Genomic DNA, 22,869 nt, shown 5'->3' with positions numbered 1-22,869 from the left:
TTATATTACGGTTTGATAAGAGAGAGAAACACACACAGCCTTCTGAGAGTTAGAGAGAAGGCAGAGAGAGCCACCCTCAGAGAACCACCCTCACGTTAGGATTTCACACCACCACACTGGCCGGAGAAGCACATAGCAGACCGGAGCAACGGAGCACAATATAGAGAGAAGAACAGAAACACTCACAAGGTACTGAATTTCAAAACTTTCACATTAACAACTTCTGAAATGTTTTACAGTATTTATAAACCTGAACAATAAACTATTTTTCTGTTTTGTTTACATTCTAACACTGAATAAAACTGCGAATAAACGAAAAAAACCCTCTTTTCCACCGATTGAATCGGTGAAAACTCCATCTCCTTTGATTTTTAGCTATTTCCACCGATTAAAATCGGTAAAAACACCTCCTTTCGAGCACACACACATTTTTCACTGATTAAAATCGGAGAAAACTCCTCCTAGATCGATCTTCCTCTTTCTGATGAAAACCCTAAATTTTTCATCTCCTTCCTGTTGTGATCTTTGACGATCTCAGCTTGTACCATTCCAATCTGCTTTCTGAGTTTCAGAAAGCGTTCACCTTTAAGGACTTTGGTGAGTATATATCTGCTAGTTGATCTTCTGATCTACAGTGTACAACCTCCAGTCTCTAGCTGCTGACCTGTTCCCTGATATAGTGGAATCTGGTCTCGATATGTTTGCTCCTACCGTGAGATGTAGGATGCTTAGCAAGGTTTATGGCTTACTTGTTGTCAACCAGTAGTCTCACCCTCTCAGATAGTTCAACCTTTAGTCCTTCTAACAAGAATCCCAGCCAAGTTGCTTGACAAGTGGCTTCACAGGCAGCTATGTATTCTGCCTCACATGATGATAAGGCAACCACTGGTTCCTTTCTAGAACTCCAGGAAATAGGAGATCCTTCCATGAAGAAAATATACCCTGCAGTGCTCCTTCTGTCTGTCTTATCTCCACACCAATCTGCATCTGAGTAAGAAGTAATTTGTACTTCTTCTCCAGTCTCTCCTCTTCTTAGCAGAATTCCATACGGGTGTGTACCCTTTAAGTACCTCAGTATCCATTTGACAACATTCAAATGTGATACTCTAGGACACTCTATGTACCTGCTTATCACTCCAACACTATAGCTCAAATCAGGCCTGGTGTTACAGAGATATCTAAGACTTCCAACCATTTTCCTGTAAGTTGTTGGATCAACAGCTTCCTCTTCTGGCTCTTTCTCTAGCCTTAATCCCACTTCTGCGGGAGTGTTTGCTGCATTACAATCACCCATCTCATACTTCTTTAGCAAGTCTAGGACATACCTGGACTGATGCATTACTATTCCACTCTCAATCTTGGTAAACTCAATCCCAAGAAAATAATTGAGTCTGCCAAGGTCACTCATTTCAAACTCCATTTGCATTTCAGCTTTGAAGACTGAAATCAACTCTTCACAACTTCCAGTGACTAACAAGTCGTCCACATATAGACACACAATTAACTTCTCTGTTCTGCCTTTGTATTGACAGCACTGTACATATATCCCGTGTTCTGAAACACATTTTTCAAAGCCAATACTGCCCATGAACCCATCAATCCTCTGGTTCCAGGCCCTTGGAGCCTGTTTAAGCCCATAGAGAGCTTTCCTCAGCCTATACACCTTGTCCAGCTGCCCTTTAACTTCAAAACCCTGTGGTTGCACAACATATATTCCTCCTCCAGTCTTCCATTTAGGAAGGCTGACTTCACATCAAGTTGGTGTAAAGACCAGCCAAATTTAGTGGCCAGAGACACCACTAGTCTGATAGTTTCAACCCTTGCTACAGGAGCAAATACCTCTCCATAATCAACTCCAGCCTTCTGTAGGAATCCCTTAGCAACCAGTCGTGCCTTATATCTCATAACAACTCCTTGTGGGTTTAGTTTTGACTTGTAGACCCACTTTAATGCTATGGGTTTCTTTCCAGAAGGTAATTCAACTAGCTCCCAGGTCTGATTCTTCTCTATGGAATCAATCTCCTCCTGCATGGCTTTATACCATTTCTCATCTTTAATAGCTTCTTCAAATTCAACTGGTTCAGCCTCTGCAATTAGAGCATAATGAACACACTGTCCATCTGCTGTTAGAGTAGCTTCATAGGATAACTCATAGTCCCTCAAATGTGCTGGCAGCTTTGAGGTTCTGGATGATCTCCTCTTTCTGTCATTCACCCTATTCTCTTCTGTTTCAACTGCAGCAGTTTCATCCTCCAGAGAAATGGTTGATGATTCTTGCTCAGTTGTCTTCCACTGCCAACTCCCACTCTCATCAATAACTACATCCCTGCTGATACATGTTGTCCCTGATGTAGGGTCATACAGCTTGTATCCTCCAGTAGGATTATAGCCTACAAGAATCAGTGGTACACCCTTGTCATCTAGCTTCCTCCTCAGTTGATCTGGTATATGCTTGTAGCATATGGATCCAAAAATCTTCAGATGTTTGACATTTGGTTTCAACCCCGTCCATGCCTCTTCAGGTGTCAAGCCAACAAGTCTCTTTGTTGGAGACAAATTCAGAATATAAGTGGCTATCACCACAGCCTCTCCCCATAGAAAATTAGGCAACCGTTTGCTCTTTAACATACACCTCACCATGTTCAGTAGAGTCTTATTCTTCCTCTCTACTACACCATTATGTTGTGGTGTATATGGAGGGGTAATCTCATGCACAATCCCCTCATTTTCACAAAAGAGTTTGAATTTAGTGGAGGTATACTCTCCTCCTCCATCTGTCCTCAAAACCTTGACCTTCTGCCCACACTGTTTCTCAACCAGCCTTTTAAATCTCTGAAATACCTGCAACACTTCTCCTTTCCTTTTGATTAAGTACACCCAACATTTCCTGGTGTAAAATAAACAGCAGAAAATATCTGCTACCCCCCGGTGTCTCAACCTGCATAGGCCCACAAACATCAGAATAGACAACTCCTAGTTTTTCTACAAATCTTTAGGGTAGGTTTTTCTAAAAACTGCCCCTTGTTTGCTTGCACTGAACACACTCCCTGCAAACTGTGTCTGGAATTTCAACATTAGGCAACCCATTCACCATTCTTTTCTGTCCTAACAGAGATAAATCTTTGAAGTTTAAGTGCCCAAACCGTAAGTGCCACAATCATTCCTCCTTGCTCTTTGATGCAGTGAAACACTGGTGTTTTACTGCACTCATCACTACTCTGAAAGTCCGATTATGTGACAGCTGAGCCTGCACAACCATTCTTCCTTGTTGATTGAAAATATTGAGGCTGTTATTCTCCATTTTCATCACATATCCCTTCTGTAGTAGCTGCCCCAAGCTTAGCAGATTTGATTTCAAACCTGGTACATACAGTACCTCTTCAATTGTAACTTCTTTTCCTCCTACATCTCTTAGAACAACTCTGCCTGTACCCTCTGCAACCAAACTCCTATCATCAACAAATCATATTTTTCCCTGTGCAGCACCTTGAATTCCCACAAACCAGTCTTTTCTCCCTGTCATGTGGGTAGAGCACCCAGAATCTAGGTACCACACATCATTTTCTGATGAATCTTCTTCAGTTTTAGCCATCAACATCACTAGTTCTGAATCAGATTCCTCCTCTTGGGCCAAATTAGCCCTCTTCTTTGGTTTGTTCTTAGCACCTTCACCACTCCAACAATCCTTGGCATAATGGCCAAGTTTATGACAGTTATAGCACTTAACCTTCTTTTTGTCGAACTTCCATTCACCATTCTTCTGATTCTTCACCTTGCCTGATTCACTGGACTCTTCTCCTTGCTGGTGCTGTGAATCTTTGGCCTTCTTGCCACCTTTTCCTCTTTTCTTGAACCCCTTCTTGCCTTTCCACTAAGATCTGGCCTGCAGGGCCTGCTCTTGGCACTGTCTGCGTTCATTGATGCGAAATTCATGAGCCTCTAATGAGTTCAATAGTTCCTCAATCTCCATGGTCTCCTTCCTTCGAGTCTCCTCAATTGCAACCACAACATTATCAAATCTGGATAATAAAGTTCTCAGGATCTTGTAACTATGTACTCATCAGATATCCCATCTTTACAAGCCCTCATTTTATTCACCAATTCTTGTACCTTATCAAAGTACTCAGCCACGATTTCACTCTCATTCATGACTAGAATTTCAAACTGTCTTCTTAGCGTCTGCAATTTCACCTTTGTGTTTCTGTCTCCATCACCATAGGTCTTCACTAGAATGTCCCATACCTCCTTAGCAGTAGCAGCCTTGGAGATCTTGTTAAAGATCTTTGGGCTAACACACCAGTATAGCAAAAATCTTGCCTTGTTGTCCAGTTTCAATTGCCACTTGTAATTCTTTTTCTCTTCTTTAGTAGCCCTGTCACTCACCTCAGGCAAACCGTCTTCTATCACCTCTGAAACATCCTGGAAACCAAAAATGGCTTGCATTTTGATGCGTCAGTCTTCAAACTGCTTCCCATCAAACACTGGTAGTGGCCCCTGTATTCCTCCAAATCCTGCCATCCTTTCTTGTTGAGTTCTTGTAGTTTCTTTGATTTTTAACCACCCAAAGAAACCTTCTTTCTTCTCCTCTGGATACACACAATTCCATATCACTCACCAGGAAAAAAAAAACAACACGAACCTATGTTCTTGATACCATATTAAAGTGAGGGGCAAAACAAGTAAACCACATAACATTTTAAACGTAATATTAAAACGTTATATTACGCTTTGATAAGAGAGAGAAACACACACAGCCTTCTGAGAGTTAGAGAGAAGGCAGAGAGAGCCACCCTTAGAGAACCACCCTCACGCTAGGGTTTCACGCCACCACACTGGCCGAAGAAGCACACAGCAGACCGGAGCAATGGAGCACAGTACAGAGAGAAGAACAGAAACACTCATAAGGTACTAAATTTCAAAACTTTCACATTAACAACTTTTGAAATGTTTTACAGTATTTATAAACCTGAACAATAAACTGTTTTTCTGTTTTGTTTACATTCTAACACACAGTACATATTTTTCCCTCCGATATGTAAACTAAAAGACAAAATTTTATGCAAACTTATACACACGGAAGAAAAATATTTTCTGTCGTATTATTTAATTTATTACTTACCTCATTTTCAATGTTAAGAAACTTAAAAAAATGTAAACCTTTTTATTATTTTTATATATATATCTCATTGAAAACAAATATGAAGATTTCTTTATTATTCACACCACCACACTGGCCGGAGAAGCACACAGCAGACCGGAGCAATGAAGCACAGTATAGAGAGAAAAACAGAAACACTCACAAGGTACTGAATTTCAAAACTTTTACATTAACAACTTTTGAAATGTTTTACAGTATTTATAAATCTGAACAATAAACTGTTTTTCTGTTTTGTTTACATTCTAACACACAGTACATATTTTTCCCTCCGATGTGTAAATTAAAAGACAAAATTTTATGCAAACTTATACCGACGGAAGAAAAATATTTTCTGTCGTATTATTTAATTTATTACTTACCTCATTTTCAATGTTAAGAAACTTAAAAAAATGCAAACCTTTTTATTATTTTTTTATATATATATATCTCATTGAAAACAAATATGAAGATTTCTTTGTCTATTTTTACTGCAACGGATATTACATATGAAGAGAAGAGAGTAGATATGATAAGAATTGTTGTTAAGTTATCAGTTGGAAATGGCGATGGGAGGGTTGAGCTTTGGCAGAGTGATGGTGAGAACGCCATTTTCCATGGAGGCCATCATACGATCGGGTTGGGTATGAGGAGGGATTGTGAAACAGTTTTTGAACTTCGAGATTCCGCGGTGGAGGCGGCGGCAGGAGTCGCTGTCTTCTTCTGTTTCCACCACCCTCTCTCCGCTCACCTGAAGCACTCTTCCGTTTTCTATCTCCACCTTCAATTCCTCCCTCCTCAGCCCCGGCACCTCGCCCTTCAGCACGTGCGCCTCCGCCGTCTCCTCCCACTTGAACTGCCCGCTCCGAAACGACCCGTGCCCGGAAAGGCCGGAGGTGGAAAGCGCCGTGAAAGGGGAGTCCTCGAAGGGGTTTGCTTTTGGAACCATCGACATATTCTTTATCAGAAAGAGACAGAGAGAGAGAAAAAGAGATTATTTGGTTTCAGAGTAGTTTTGCACTGTATTAAACCTTTTCCAAAGGTGACGAGAATTCTTCGCCAATCTTCACGGTGGAATTTTGCATGTGGACATCATTTTTTTTATAAATAATATAAAAGAGAAGACCTACACCATATAATATAAAGGTGATGAGAATTGTCGTGTATTTCATATACAAACCATTATATTAAAATTGAAATGAATTTTACATAGACAACACGATAATAACTAAAATTGTTACCATATATAAAGATACAACAAAAATTCTAAATCATAATGAATTCTCTTCTTCTATTGATATAAGGATATATTCTAAAATTATTGTTGAAAAATAATTTTAACCTTTTTTAAGTTAACCATATATTTCATTCTCAGTCCAGTTTTGACAACAAAGGCCCTAACGATGTGGTGGCAGCAGGCTTTCAAAGACATTATTAGGATTAAAACAATCCAACATTAGGAAGAACATAACTAAATTAATATAGCGCTTTCAATACACAAAAAGAGGCCAGAAAAATGAGAAAAGAAAGGGTCCTTAAATCAGTGAGCATTGTGCAACTGAAGTAAATGACAATTTGAAAAATACAAAGAAAATACAAAAATTTATCATCCTTTTGCAACATAAAAGTGTTGCCCTATTCTTTCCTATATAGTTAGGCCCGGGATAATGTTAATTTTAAAAATTACACTATTAAAGGCCATGGCGGGTATAGGAAACATTATTCCGTGTGTTTTCTTCTCTTTGGTTTTCTTTCATGAGAATTGTCTACGGACATAGAGGAAATGCCAGTGCTGTGACCATGTGAGGACTCAGACAAGTTGAATTTAGATTTAGACACGTGTCCTTTTTTCGAAATACTTGATGGCTCAGTAACTCCAGACAAGGAGCTTCTCTGTCTGCTACCTTTTGATGAAGCTGCACGTCCACCACTTTGCATAGGAAAGTACCGAGATGAAGTTGTCCCAGTGATTCCAGAAGAATTTCGATGTGCATGTCTTGCGTTGATTGAATTGAGGTTCTCAAGTTCTTTAGGATCAGGGTAATGGATGGTTGAAACTCGCATTGAAATCTTTGCTGCAGTAAAGCAAAAGAAATAACTTTTCTTAATGCTTGAATTCAAAGGCTACAAATTAGAAACCTATAAAAAATTAAAAGTGCTATTAAACACTCGCAAGAACCAGATTCTAGCAAGACAAAGTGACAAGAAAAGTAGTCAAATACAGCAAGGGAAAATCCAATCCAAATATAAAAAGGGCGGGTGAAAGGGGAATGGGGAACAAAATCGGGAGTGAGATCCACGTGAATTCACAGTTTCTGAAAAACAAAGCTAATGAGAAAGCTGCTGGTCAAGTTCAAAATCAAAAGTAAATCATTTGGCACTGTACTTACAATATAACTTCCTGTTACATGAACATTGGACTTATATTCACACGCTTTTTTTAAGAAAAACATTAATTGAACAAACCAATCAAACCTCAGATTAGAGGTTTCATGGTTCACCAAATGGATAGAAACCAGACTTGAAACTCATGAAAATTACTAGCAAATGTTGAGATGGAGAAACGGGCTGGCTGGCCAGTTTGGCAAAAGTGATAATGGTTGAATCTAGAAGTTTTTCAAAAGAAGGCTACTCAAAGCAGCTTGTAAAAAATAATGAGAATTTTCATGTTTTATTATTTTAGAAGGTTAAACAGACACACCGAAATTTTTTTAGAAGTAATTTTTAAAAGAAAAAATGTGGAGCAAATGAACACTTACTATCATAACTCATTAGATATAATGTTGCACCAAGTACATTCAACACCTTTGTAAAAGTTATTTACTCAAACAACACTTGATGCAAAACCAGACACTACTCTTCTTATGGCTTGAGATTTTACCTCAAATTATAGTAACTAACAATAAAGCTCTGTCGGAAAGCTGGGATACTTCTCAAATAATTCTTACATTGAAATGACCAAATAAAGTCCCATCTTACATGTTCTAATAACTTGAGAGTCTACCTCAAATAATAAATAACAAAAAAGCTCTTGCTCTCTGTGAGCTAGAATAATTCTCAAAATTATTGTTGATATCCTTCATATGACATTAAACAAGAAAAACAAAATATATGGATGCTTACCAATTGTTGGTTCTGTAGAGGAAACAAAAACTGTTTCATCTGGCTTCTGAGCAAAAAAGTTTACAAAATCATATACCTTACCTGCCAACATAATATGAAAATTAAGGTCCTTGCAGAAAGCAATCATATTCATTTCCCCACACACAAAAAAAAAAACACCATTTAGAGATCAATCATGCAAAACTTGAAGTTGAGAACACAGATGATTAATTTTATTTACCTGATGAACCCTCAAAGCTGGCTAGCTTACCACCATTGTTAAGTGTGAGAAACAATTTCTGTCCATTTATGTCAGATAAAAAATCCTGGACAAAAGCATCATACACACATCAAGCAAGACAACAATGGCAATAATTAACACAACACCAAAAAGGACTCTTCTTCCATCATCTAACTGCTAGATGGAAGGAAACACCACCAATACAAACACCAGTTCATTTGAATAAAATGCAACCTTAAAAATTTATAAAAATTGATCAGTCTCCTATAATAAAGTAAGGGGTAAACGTCAGCAAATGAATAGAGGAAATACACAGAAATGTATTTTTTCACACTCTTTAATGAGATCTAGCACAACAAAAATTAACATGAAACATGTACTGCAACTTTTAATCTCCAAACAAAATATAACACAATAAAAACTACGCTTAGTAGAGAGGCTTGATAAAAAAAGAAACCTAATTGTTTGGAAACAAAAGCCAATGAACTAATTTTTATTTTTAATTTTACTTGATACTATACTTGATCATTCACTTTTGTAATAACAATGATATCAATCCTTAAGGATTTTTCTTTTTCATTTAGTTGGCATCAACAGTTAAGATTCAGTTCAAAAAAAAAAAAAAAAAACCAAAGGCATAAAGGACAAACTTACATTGGAAGAAGGCAGCTTAAGAAACAAAAGTTCAGTTGAATCAGTCAAGTTAATGAGAGCTTCATTACTGTCTTCCACATATTCTGCAGAAGGCATGTAACCTTCTACGCCCTCCAAATCAGCCATTGACATTAGCAGAGCCTAAAATAAACCCCACCCATATTTAAAGGAAACACAGAAGAAAGGAAGATAGAAAATCAAACACCGAAAACAGTAAACAATTCTTCAGTTCAAATGCAGATAAAAATAGTCTGATGCAAAACTGCGTTGGATTATGAACACAAGTTGAGTCCATCAATGGTGAAAATTTGATTCTATTACTTCCCTAACACATCCACTCTAAAATGGTTAGCCCGGTCAATTCAGACCGTCCCGAAAACGATAAAGTGGAATGGCTAGTAGTCGGAAAATTTATCTACGGATTAAATAATTTATGCTATATACGCATAAATGCTCAAAAAATTTAAAAACTAAATTAATGACATAATAATTAACAAAAGATGGCCAAAAAAACACTGATCATGATTCATGACCACAAACAAAAATGCAGTGTGGTAGATGAGATGACAGAAGCTAAGATCCCAGTGCCCACGAAGGTTGCAATGGCTGTGAAACTGCCAGAGAAAAGAAGGTATCCAGCGATGGATGGCCGGTGGGCGTACTACAAAGTACAGAGAGGGTGGCTGTGCTTCAAAACAGAGATTGCTCAATGCTGGAAAACTGAATATAGTAGTAGAAGGGTGGCAAAAGAGAGTTTTTCGTCAAACCATTATACTGTTTTATTTGATATTAAAAGAAACACGGTAATCATTACTAGTAACACAAACCCACAATCTTATGATGTTCGTTTCACAAAAATTAACACCATGTTTATCAGCATTGCCTAGCATTCAAATATAGCTGTCAAGAGCAACTACACTTTCTCAATTGTCACCAGATCACACGATCGCGAATTCAGTGCTATATACTCACTCTCCAATTTAGACTGTTTGATAAATAACTGATTTTGAGAAATAAACGTTTTTATATCTCAAAAACTCGATCAGCTAAACAAGCCATTATATCTCTAAACTAAGCTGAATCAAAGACACAACAACGTTCACAAGACAAAATAAATAAAACAAGCACTCTGAACCCTAGAGAGACAGCATCACTCAATGCAAAAACAATAAAATCCACATAAACACAGTTCAAATTGATTTAATTTTGCGAATCTGATGCAAAATTTTGTAATGAGTAACGTAGGATACGAATACTTGGAGCAGCGGGTAGTTGTATTTAGTTTTCAACAACATTGTGTTAACAAATTAAACTCAATATGCAGCGGAAGGCAAAGGGAGAAAAACACGTTGCCTGGACGAAATATGAAGAATACAGAGTAGAGCGAGTTACCGGAACGGCGCAGTTGCAGGATTCGTCGTCAAACAAAGATGGATAAAGCACCAAACAATGAAAGAGGCTGCTTCAGCATATATTCACAAATTAAATAATTATTTTTAAGTTAATGAGATATACCTTTATTGTCGGATCAAGATTCAACATTTAAGTATTTTATTAATAATACAATTATTTTATTTCAATAAAAAATATTTTTATTAAAAAATAATAACAAAAACTATATGAAAAAATATATATTTGTTTATATAAAATTATAAAGTTAATAATGATAAAATAAACTCATTAAAAAGTATATTAATGCATTTATAACAAATTTTTGTATTTAAAGATATCATAGAAAATTATATTTTAAAAGTGATATTGGTTTAAAAATAATGAAACTCGATTATTATCATATTAAAAAATAAAAAAGTTTAATATAAATAGTTTTATTATAAAAGAATTTCATTGTTTTAAAATATATCATCTCTTTAAAAAGTCACTTTTATAGAGTTCATTTTTTTAATATGAGTTTTTTATCTATGCTCATGATTAAAAACCGAGACAATAGAATTGTTTTTTGTGACAACTTTTTCAATTTGGAATGATCAAATTCTTTGTTCGTTTAAGTTGAGTATGAATTATTTTCCTTCATATAACTTTTTTTTTAGTTGTCATTGAGCAAGGATATACTCGCTAAGCGAAGTCAAAGTAAAAGAACTATTGACTTAGTGGTCGTTGGGTATGAATATACTCACTAGTTGAAGCCAAAGTCATGAAGCTCATTAACTTGACAGTAGTTGCCCGAGACAAGTCTCGTTAGGCGACTTTTGGGAGAATTTAAGTTTGTGAATTCCATGATAATTTTGCTCGACAAGCTATTTAGTCATGGGGCGAGTAGGCCTTCAAGCACTACTCGTTGAGTGAGTAGATGTTCTCACTAAGCAAAATTAATCGAGTTTGATATAAAATTTTTACATGTACTATTCTGGTATGTTTAATGTAAGACTGTGTGATGTTAAAATGATAGTTGATTTATGATGCTTATATGAGACTGGTTGATAGATATATGAATAAATATGCATGCAAATAATGACGATGAGCTCTTGTTAATGGATATGAGGATTATATGTGTTTGGTGTAATTCTAGGAATCTCGTGGGGAGATTCTATTGTAAAATGCTGATAGAATCACGAACAATATTTCCTGAGGCGTGCCTTAAGGACTTATCCGCGGTGTATTGCGCAAGTCTCCCAGAATAGAACAGGAACTTCCCATAAAATCTCTGAGGATCTCAGAATTAGCAAGAATCTCTAAAAAGAGTATAAAATAAACCCATAATAATTTTAGGAGAGGAAAAGAAGAAAGGAGAATAAGAAAAAGACTGATTTGGAATGGGGGAAGAACTCTCTGTTTATAGAGCTAGGAAGAATAAAATTAATCAAAACAATAAAAGCAATAAATAATTTGACCATTGCAGCACTTAAATAAATGAACGTTGGTTAACATTTTTGCTTTGCCAATTAATAAAATACCAACGTCCTAAAAAGGAACATTGCCATCAATGTTTTATTAAGGTTGCAAAATATTCTTTTGCAATAATATAGCATTATTACAACAGATTCTATGGTGGCATTTTTTAGTGTATGTATTGATGTGGAAGTTCAAATGTTAGAATTTATCATGTCACTCTAATAACCATCTAAGCTTATGTAGAGTAGAAATGGACATGTGGTGAGAAGTGTAGGAGATCCTAGTCTAAGGACATTACCTTGGCCAAAAATGATAATGGACTAACCTTGTGTATGGTAAGGTGAAATCCATAGGCAATGACGATATAGAGCAGTAGAAGCAACTCCAAGTACAAGACCCTCCCCTCTGAGATTTCACATCAATGTTTGTATCCGGATAATTGAGTCTAATATGAGTCTTTATATGTGATATGGTTACTTTTATGACCGAGTGATGTATGATAATATCTCTATATTTGTTTTATGAAAATTCTTTTACACATTAGCCTACATTGTTGTTTCTTTTAGTGTTTCTTGTTTGTCTGTTTGTTCTTTTTGCAATTATTACCTTATTGATGTGAACATATAAGTGATAGATGTTGAAGAATCTATGGTGAGGATGATGATGTTACATAGTATTCTTCATTGTCATCTAGTAACTTTTTTAATTATTTTATATACATTTTATGAATATAATTATTTTATCAATACCATTTATTTATATATTGAAACAATCTGCTTTATTTATCAATCTTATCATATAATATTTTATTAGTTATAAACTATTGAGATGTTAGAAAATGTGATTGTTTTTAAATAATGTTTATATAATAGAATTATACTTTAATTAACTTATAAACTTGTGTGTTAAAAATAAATTAAATTTAAAAAAATGTTATATAAATAATATTTTTGTTATCTTAAACTAAAGTTAATATGGACAAATTCGCAATTCTACTAGCAAGGAGAGTGATTCTCAATACGATTGCAAGTTTCCTTATAAGCACAACATTCTTAACAAAATTTAAAAATCAATTTAAATAATATCTATTCAATTTTGAATTCATATTTAGAATATAATACAAAGTTACTTAGAGTAAAAAAACTATAAAGTTAGATGTCATTGTACAGTGTTAAATTTTCAGTTTATGATTAATTTTTAAATATAATGCTATTACCTTTTTCTTATAATTTTGCAAGCTTTATGTTTTTATTTCACTTCCAACTTTTTAAATATTTAATTTCAATTTAAATATATGTTAATTTCATAAAAAATTTAATAAATTTTAATTGAGTTTCTAATAAATTTTTAGGATCTATTTAACAAATTTAAATCTTTTAATCAATCCATGGCTATTAAGTTAGTAATCTTATAATTTTATAATTATATTATTAAACCTTAAACCTTAATTCATAATATTAACCCTTGACCCTAGTTCCTAATTCTAACCGTGAACTATAATCATAACCATAAACATTAACTATAAACCCTAAGCCTAACTTCTAACACTTAACCCTTAAATCCATTAGTAAATTCTAACCCTAAACCTTAACACCTAAATCCATTAGTAAACCTTAAACCTTAACCATAAATGTGATATCCCAAAATATCATATACACATATAATATAATAGGATTCAGCTATTATAATATGTAAAAGCAGTTGAGAGATAGAGATAATAGTATTTAAATATATATACAGTCATCCAAAAGATAGAGGGAATTAAAACGAAATCAAACTTGAGTACAAGTTTCCAAAGTTCTCCAAAATACAAGGCTATTGAAATTTTAAAGAGACATAAAAAGTTTTTCAAAAGTGTCGAACTATATAAAATAAAAGCTAGGAGTTTTTCAAAATAACAAGCTAATCAACTAAGAGCTAGTAGAAGGCCTAAGTACTAGGGGCTGGGTCTTCTTCAACCTCCAAAGCTTGCTCCAATGGTATATCATCACCTACTGCTCACATCCAAAGGATTGGATGATCATCGCAAGGGAGAAGACAAACACATGCAACACATACAATGCAAGGGTGAGCTAGGTTTCAAACAAACATACAGATAATTTCAATTCAATCTAGCATTTCCAAGAACGTCCATACACACATAAACATGTAAGTCATCATAAACATAAATATTTATTTCACAAAACTCATTAAAGCAAGCATCCTATCATGTTAAGACTCCTAGACACGTCCGGATATAGAATGTATGTAGAGCTGGGGCGGGTTGTGCACTTGTGATGGCCCCTACTGCTTTGTAAAGCCATTGCCGTGGGGTTCCACCCGACCATACACAAGGCTAGTCCGTTACTGCGGAATAGACCTTCAGTGATAGCGCCTACCCTAGGACCTCCCACTACTCCCACCACACGTGTCAATCCTCTCTAAGTGAGAATGAAAGACCGTTGGAGTGTTAGGGATAACCCCCCATATGGAAGCCTCTCACATTCATTCAACACACTAACTGATCCCACCGAGAGATCTTAATTTCATATTCAATCCGACCACTTTAAATCACATGATATTCCTCTTGGATCAATAATGTACCTCATAAACCACTTTGATTCATCAAACATAAAATTTCATAGTCATTCAAGTGCATTCTTACTATATTGTCTCATACCAAACCCATACACCATCATACAACATCAACCATGTCATAAAACAACTCATACATTACATACTTTCACAAAACCATCACTTATTAACACAAATTTCTTTAGGACTTTTAATTATCAATACTTAAGTAATTCAAATAGCTTGGAGACCCTCACCAATGGCTCCGGAAGGGTCGAAAAACCCCAGAACGAACTAAAGAACGTCCAAAACGGACGTCCGGAACTCCCAAAACATCAAAAACACCGAAAACACTCAATCTGTCACACATAATTCGCTCAGCGCACCCCCTGTGCGCTATGCGCATTTTGTCTGCAGAGGAAGCTAAATTCTGCAGATTTTTCTACATAATTGAGCAACTCTAACTCCCTTTTACCAATTCTAATCATTTTGGTGAACTTCTACCACTCATAAATCAACTTTCATGCTAAATTAAACTTACCTAAACAATTCTAATCCTTTCTAACATTATTATAAAGTGTTTATGCATTGATTTAGGTTCTACAACTTCAATTTTATCAACCTAGAGGTCTAAATTCAATTCCACAACTTGGAGTTGGTTTTTAACCATTTAAACATGCCTACTAAGTCACACATGACCTACCTAAGTTACCTAAACTGACTAGGATCACCAAGAATGCCTAACTCTAAATTTGACCACCACACTTCCTTTCTAACTCTAAAACACCAATTTTTCCCAACTTAGAGACCCAAAACCCGATCTTACCTCTTTTCACTAATTTTGACCAATTTAGTGACTCAAACAAGTCACAATACAGTGGATAAAACTGTCCCAAAAGTCCAATAATGCTGCAGACCTCATTTGCTCAAAATCACTACCTCACTTCCTCTAAAATGGCCTAAAATTGACCCTAAAGACACTTGATTTCGTTTCTAACAGCACTACCACAAAATTCTCATGCCAAAACAGTTCCAACATACACAATTCCATCATTCTAAGTCATTTCAAACAGTTTATAGCCATCAATCACCAAATTCACATAACACACACTTCCATACATGCATTTCAAGTTTAACTAGAACCAAGTTCATGCTTCCACAACATACCACTACAAATTTTATCATGCATTCACTCCACACAGTAAAATCAAGAGTAGAACTAGCTCCCCTTACCTCTAGTGTAGACAACCAAGCTCAAGTAGGAACCCTAGACCACTTGCTTGCACTCCTAAAATGTTAGAATCACTTATAAATCATCAATTGATGATGGAAAACGAATCTTAGAACCAAATAGAAGCTAGATTATGGAAGAAAACGAAATGGGTTGCATGCAACAGTTCAATCACATGCTTACAACCCTAGGGCACACGAGAAAGGGGGTTTTCTTACCGGTTCTGATTGGAGAAATTGATCGACTAAAAGCAAGACCCGCTACTTTATGATCGTTAGGACAGCACCTAATCGAGAATTTAATGGTTCAGTGTGAAGAATGGAAAGGGAGAAGATATAGGAGGAGGAGAGAGCTTGCAGGGAAAGAAATGGTTTCTCAGACAAGAGGAATGAGTTAAAAATCAACGTTTCAAAACCAATGCAATTTTATTTTAAAGTACTCAACCTCTCATCTGTTGCCATTTATCATCCCTTTTTGCTGACTCATATCCAAGTTCTTACAATAAACCCTAATCTTAATCCTACCCTTAACCCCTATCCCTAAATTATATCCTTAAACCCTAACCTAGTTTCTCAATTTAATTGATGTGGATCTTCTTAATTGATTTTGTTATTTTTAAAATAAAAAATTAAATAAAGCTTCTTCTATTAGAACCAAAAAGATTCTTCTTCCTTCATTAATAGTGATAATCACTTAAACAAAACTACCGTCAGCCACCAGATTTGCGAAAATACTACTAATGGCAAAGGCAACCTTGCTTCTCTACAGCATTCAAACCAGCAATCACAGCAAGAACCATCATGCTTCCATCATCTTCCTCATAAAAAATGCGAGTTCACTAGTGTCTCACACTTGCAAAAACAGACCTAAGTTCATTTAACCACAAATTAACGAAACAGTTCACTCGTCATCCTCTATCTTCTCTCACAAAATAACAACCTAAAAACACAGAAGCCAAATTGTGGAAGCCACCGTAAATTTTCAAATTGTATCATCATGAGAACCACTTACAGAAAACCAGAAACCAACATCTCTTCATCCACCACATGCATTGCACCAACAATCATACAATCCCCAATTCCACAATCAATCCCCAATTTATTTGAATAATAGAATACGTAAATTCTTATTTCATGAAATGCAAATTCCTTAAAACAATTTCCATTTTCATTTTAATTATATTGTCATGAACCATAATATTTAAAATATAAAAAAACAAAAAAAAAATGAAATAAGAGGTAAAGGAGTTAAGTTAGATCTATTTCTAGAGACCTTAAAGTCACTTGGATTAGTTTTAGCTTGATTTGGACCACTTAGATTGGTTTTAGCTTGATTTGGACTAGAAAATCCTTTTGTTACAGTTAAGGGAAAGATGAAAAAACTTTTTGGTTCTTAATAAAAAAGAAATTTTTTAATTTATTTTAAAATAATAAAATCTAATTTAGTAAAGACTCAATTGAGAAAAGAATAAAATAAAGAACCAAATTATCATAAGGACTTCGAATGATTCAACTTTAATACTAATTGGCACACACTCTATTCACAAGTGATTGAATATCTTTAATGGTCATGTGGGCAACCACTCAATTATTAAATTATATTAGTAAAGTAATATTATTATAACAATGTAACTACTATTTTATTATATTATTTTTCGAATTTCTTTATTACTTTACTAATAGTAGTAATATAAATATCATTTAATATAATAATTAAACATATTTTAAAATATCAAATTATTCGGTCCTTTAAATTCTGTTTACTTCGAAAAAAGTTCTTCAATCCAACGAATAAAGAATTAAATTGAGCTAAATCAATCAGAAAAGTGAAAACCATTATAAACCTCAGATATTCTTATTAGATTGAAGGATGAATTTATCTAAACATAACTAATAAAGCGAATTTTGTTTAGAAAGAAAATAAAAAGTGGATTTTATAAGCAAGGTAATAATAACGTATGCAGAACTAAAACACAACCAATTAAAACACTAAGATACTGAAAATACAAACAGGATAGCAAATTGTACAGATTCAAAGACAGCTACGACCCGAGTCGGCACAATTTCGGATAGTTCAAGAACATAAAAAACAAAAAGAGAAAAAAAAAAAAGGACACATAATTCACTAAATCAACACGAGACCTTGAGAACATAATCAGACTTAAAACCCTCCACGAAGACGCAATACCAGGTGAAGGGTGGACTCTTTCTGAATGTTGTAATCAGCAAGAGTCCTCCCATCCTCCAATTGCTTCCCAGCAAAGATCAACCTCTGCTGATCTGGTGGGATTCCTTCCTTGTCCTGGATTTTTGCCTTGACGTTATCAATTGTATCTGAGCTTTCAACCTCCAAAGTGATAGTCTTCCCTGTTAAAGTCTTCACAAAGATCTGCATACCTCCCCTCAGACGAAGTACAAGATGAAGAGTGGACTCCTTCTGAATGTTATAATCAGCCAGAGTACGTCCATCCTCAAGCTGCTTTCCAGCAAAAATCAACCTTTGCTGGTCTGGAGGAATGCCCTCCTTGTCCTGTATCTTGGCCTTGACATTGTCAATCGTGTCTGAACTCTCCACCTCCAAAGTAATTGTTTTTCCAGTAAGGGTCTTGACGAAAATCTGCATACCACCACGGAGTCGCAAGACAAGATGGAGAGTTGATTCTTTCTGAATGTTATAATCTGCCAAGGTTCGGCCATCTTCTAGTTGCTTTCCGGCAAATATGAGCCTCTGCTGGTCTGGTGGGATACCCTCCTTGTCTTGAATCTTGGCCTTGACATTGTCTATAGTGTCAGAGCTTTCGACCTCAAGGGTGATGGTCTTTCCGGTGAGGGTCTTGACAAAGATTTGCATTCCACCACGGAGACGGAGCACCAGGTGGAGGGTGGACTCCTTTTGAATGTTGTAATCAGCAAGGGTACGACCATCCTCAAGCTGTTTGCCAGCAAAAATGAGACGTTGCTGGTCCGGTGGGATTCCTTCCTTGTCTTGAATCTTGGCTTTCACATTATCAATGGTATCTGAGCTCTCTACTTCGAGAGTGATGGTCTTACCGGTGAGAGTCTTAACGAAGATTTGCATCTAGACGAGGCAATACGATGAATATAATAAAATAATCAGCCAGCAATTTCTTAACAAGAATTACAATGTGTGAAAACAAAACAATAAAAAGACAGCACAAAGCAAAAGACCGAACGTGAAATTATACACTTTTAACATATAAGAAAACTGAAAAATACTTCAAGAAACCCTCTTAAGCAATCAATAACCCTAGTTACAAAAAACACATGTAGCGGTCTACAACATACACAGAATTAAAGCCAGCACAAAAAAGGTAAAGCTATGAAAACACGAGACCCAGATAACTCTATTTCAATCAATAAATTAATCAATTTGATAACCGAAAAGGACGAAAAAACACCTCTGAACAAATAAAAAAAACAAGAAATTTCTCAGGATTACACAGTACAGAAAACTTGTCGCAGATCTGACAAATTAAATATGTAATTTCATAAAATCACCTCACGATCGCTTCAACGAAGCAATAATTTGAAACAAATCGAAGTAATAATAAAGAAATGATTCAAAGAACAAAAAAGCAGATGAAAATCAAAGGGCAATCGTTTATAAGAAAGAATAAAAACCCTACAATTCGAAATTTAATCGAAAATAGAAGAGTTGGAAAAGGTACCTTGAAACGGTGAGCTAGGGTTTTCTTCTATTGAGAGTTATGTTGGGATTAGGATAACAAAAGCGTGGTGTGGGCTTGGGTTTTATAGCAAAACTACCCGTTGTTTCGTCACCGCAACGGTAACTTGTTCAATCGTGTTGTGACACGTGGACGAGTTGAGACCGCGAATCGAAGGAAACCATGTTGACACGGCAACGTTTGGCATGGGTCTTCTTCGGCAACTAATGAGATTCCCAACAACTTCCGAAAATCTGTTGGCTATCACCGCCTCCCATTTTAAAAAAAGTATATTGAATTTATTCTAAAAATAAAATAAAAACTACTTAATATTTTTCATCAAATATCTCACTATTTGTTTTTACATTGATATTTAAATTGATATTTTATATATGACATTAGATGTATTAATTTTTTTTTTAAAGAATTAGAGGCGATAAATTAAACACCACAAATATTGACTAAATAATTCATTTATTTTCTCTCTTGGTTCACCATTTTGCAAGTGCATGTTTAGAGATGGATCCCTTTCGTGAGCTTGGCTTTAGAAAAATTATATTGCAAGAAAAGAAATTAAAATACTTGTATTCCGTGCTATACTTTTTAATTTCTTTTAATTTTTAATGTTAGTTTAAATGTCCAGCAATATAGTCTTTTTACATTATTATCAAACAACATGTCACACTTCTTAACACTATCCATATGACAAAATTTAGCAGTCAAATATATATTTTGTTCAAACGTAGATAATTGCTAGGTAAACGCTGAGTTGAATTAGAAAGGAAAGATATGTTTTCTTTACTCTTTTTCTTTTAATTCATAATATACGTAGTTATCAACTTTGAAATTTTAGATAAATGTCAAAGTACATCTATTATTTGTTATTAGTATGAACATTTTTTGTCTGACCCTCTTTTCACTAGGTTTCTTTTTCTCTCGTTTAAAGAAAATGGTTTGTAACTATTATTATTACAACTAGAGAACTTTGACATCAAGAATAAAATAAAGTAAACAATATCCATTCTAATAAAAATACCTTCACACATAAATTGTTTCTAAAACAATACACTTTCACTTATTTTTTCCTACTGGAACATCATACTTTGCAAAATAATTATTCAAATAATACAGTTTATTATAGGAATTCGGGATTTAGTTTCTCAATAATTAAATTCTAAACATGATTAATGTAATTTCGAAAAAAAAAACTAGAAAAACCGAATTATGAAATAGATTTTAATTTTTTATTTAAAATGAAAGGTAAAGAATTTTAAAATTAAAAAAAAAATATATTATTAGAAAAAATAAAATTGTAAGCAAATATATATTTTAAGAAATATAAATTTTAGAAATATAAATGTACTGAGGAATAATATTTTAGAAATATAAACATATTAAAAATAATGATTGATAAAACTAATTATTTAAGAAATAGTTATCTAAAATATATTATAATTTAAAAAATAATTATTTAGAGAAGTAGTTATTCTAAGAAGTAATTAATTGAAAAATTAAAAATGTGATAATTTAATTTGTTAGAAAATTAAATATTTAAAGAAGGTATTATTTAGTTTTATGTTGAATTAAAAATGTAATATTAATAGCTATTTATTCATAAATAAAATACACAATCATAACATCCATTTTACTAACATCAAATTGATAAAATAAAACATTTATTAATAATATTCAAAACAGAAAATCTACAATATAGAAAATTGTTATTACCATTATTTCAAAGTATGATAACAGTAATAAGATATATATAGATATAGTTTTAAAAAAAGCTATAGTATTTCAAGAAAGATAAAAGTATTTCTTAAGATTCTAAGAAAAAACTAACGAAACAACAACAACACATATTCCTCCTAAAATAGATAAACTTTTGTTTCCTCATTTGCTCACACACTAGTAAAGGTGATCAATGCAAAAGAAAGAAAATAACAAAAACAAAATTTGTAGAAGAAAGGGTAAACTAATGTGTGAAAGAGTTGTGATAAACAAATATAGAAATAATCATCATACATCACTCTTTCATAAAACAACTTTGTCAATGACTCATTCTAGACTCAATTATCTAGATAAAGCATTGATGTGAAATATCAAGGGTCGTACACTTGTGGTGGTCTCTACTGCCCTGTAGAGCTATATATGAGTTTCACCATATCACATAAGAGGTTAGTCCGTTAACATCTTAGACCAAGGTAAAGTCTTTAGACTATGACTTCGTACACCTCTCACCAGATACCTCATTCTACTCTACTTAAGCTTGAATGGTTATTAGAGCGACATGATAACTTTTAACGTTTGGATTCTCACATTAATGCGTATACTAATAAAACACCACCATAAAATTTCTCCAAGGGATTCATGGAATTACACCAACATATATACCACACTCGTCATCATCATAATATCATACATGAATATACACCATGAACTCTTAGACATGCATAAATTACATTACAAAATATATTTTCAAAAAACAATGGAATAAGAAATTTCACACATGCACATTGGCGCTCAGAAGTGTCGCCCAACGTTAGGCTTTTCGCAAAAGGTGACGCTTATCTATAGTTTTGGCACTTATTGTCATTCTTCTCCAAAAAATTTGCGCTCACCAACACCCTTTTACCGCTCAGTGTCTAGGAACAAAAATGCTTCAGACCTATAGTGAAAGATGGTGCTCAGTAGTGCCCCACTACCACTCAATGCCAAAACATTTGCATTTTTATAGCACTCAACACCAACCTGCCACCACTCAATACTATATCAAAAAACAATAAATGAAAATTTTGTGATTTAGGAAATTGGAATCTGCTCAAATGATCAAATTAGTATTCCCTTCTTGGTACTTTAGTCAAAAATAACTTTTAATGTCAGGACACATACAAATTGGCTAAATTGACCAAATTCTAAGTTTTCCAATCAATACAACTCAACCAAGACAATTCAATAATACAAACATTCAATAAACCAAATTCAATTGATCAATATCATCATACCATTCAATCATGGAACTATAAATTTCAAGATATCTATAACATTAAAACAATGCAATTAGCTTTCTTTACCTGAAAGACATACGAACTTGCTCAAAAGAAACCTATACCCCTTTTAAGCTCACAAGATGTCTTATCTACACCTAAAAATAACACAAACACAATTAGGTCACAACATTAGAATCACATATTAGTAGAAACTCATATAGATGACAAAAAGATGCATGCAAACAAATAACAAAAAAACACAAAAAAAACACACCAAGAAAATAGCTGAAACTCAAATTACGTGAACTAAGGAGATTATGTTTAAGTCCCTCAACTAATAATACATCTTCAATCTCAATAGTAGAGAAGGTTCTTAACTTGTTGGTTCCCATGATTTTACCTTTGTTATTGTCACCATATGTGACATGT

The 22,869-nt window shown here is 34.3% G+C and overlaps 3 protein-coding genes across 3 annotated transcripts; all 3 read right to left on the bottom strand.

Annotated features, from left to right (window-relative positions):
- Window positions 1–5,635: 5,635 nt before the first annotated feature.
- Window positions 5,636–6,195, bottom strand: LOC108326152 (17.4 kDa class I heat shock protein-like). The gene has a single exon (XM_017559461.2). It carries the CDS (start codon window positions 6,087–6,089, stop codon window positions 5,688–5,690), a length of 402 nt encoding a protein of 133 aa, XP_017414950.2. The 5' UTR covers window positions 6,090–6,195; the 3' UTR covers window positions 5,636–5,687.
- Window positions 6,196–6,651: 456 nt separating this feature from the next.
- On the bottom strand, window positions 6,652–10,602 carry LOC108336655 (uncharacterized). Its single transcript, XM_017573127.2, has 5 exons — window positions 10,524–10,602; window positions 9,132–9,272; window positions 8,478–8,562; window positions 8,258–8,338; window positions 6,652–7,209 (listed from the first exon to the last, which is right to left on the bottom strand). The coding sequence occupies exons 2-5, from the start codon at window positions 9,261–9,263 to the stop codon at window positions 6,854–6,856; spliced, it is 654 nt and encodes a 217-aa protein (XP_017428616.1). The 5' UTR covers window positions 9,264–9,272; window positions 10,524–10,602; the 3' UTR covers window positions 6,652–6,853.
- Window positions 10,603–17,667: 7,065 nt separating this feature from the next.
- On the bottom strand, window positions 17,668–19,609 carry LOC108319309 (polyubiquitin). The gene is made up of 2 exons (XM_017550408.2): window positions 19,454–19,609; window positions 17,668–18,843 (listed from the first exon to the last, which is right to left on the bottom strand). Exon 2 carries the CDS (start codon window positions 18,841–18,843, stop codon window positions 17,926–17,928), a length of 918 nt encoding a protein of 305 aa, XP_017405897.1. The 5' UTR covers window positions 19,454–19,609; the 3' UTR covers window positions 17,668–17,925.
- Between the last annotated feature and the right edge of the window lie 3,260 nt (window positions 19,610–22,869).

The sequence above is a fragment of the Vigna angularis genome, chromosome 1 (genome assembly GCF_016808095.1).
Source record: "Vigna angularis cultivar LongXiaoDou No.4 chromosome 1, ASM1680809v1, whole genome shotgun sequence".
Lineage (NCBI taxonomy): Eukaryota > Viridiplantae > Streptophyta > Magnoliopsida > Fabales > Fabaceae > Vigna > Vigna angularis.
Note: the sequence above shows the minus strand (reverse complement) of the source record. Positions and strands in the feature narration are given on the sequence as shown.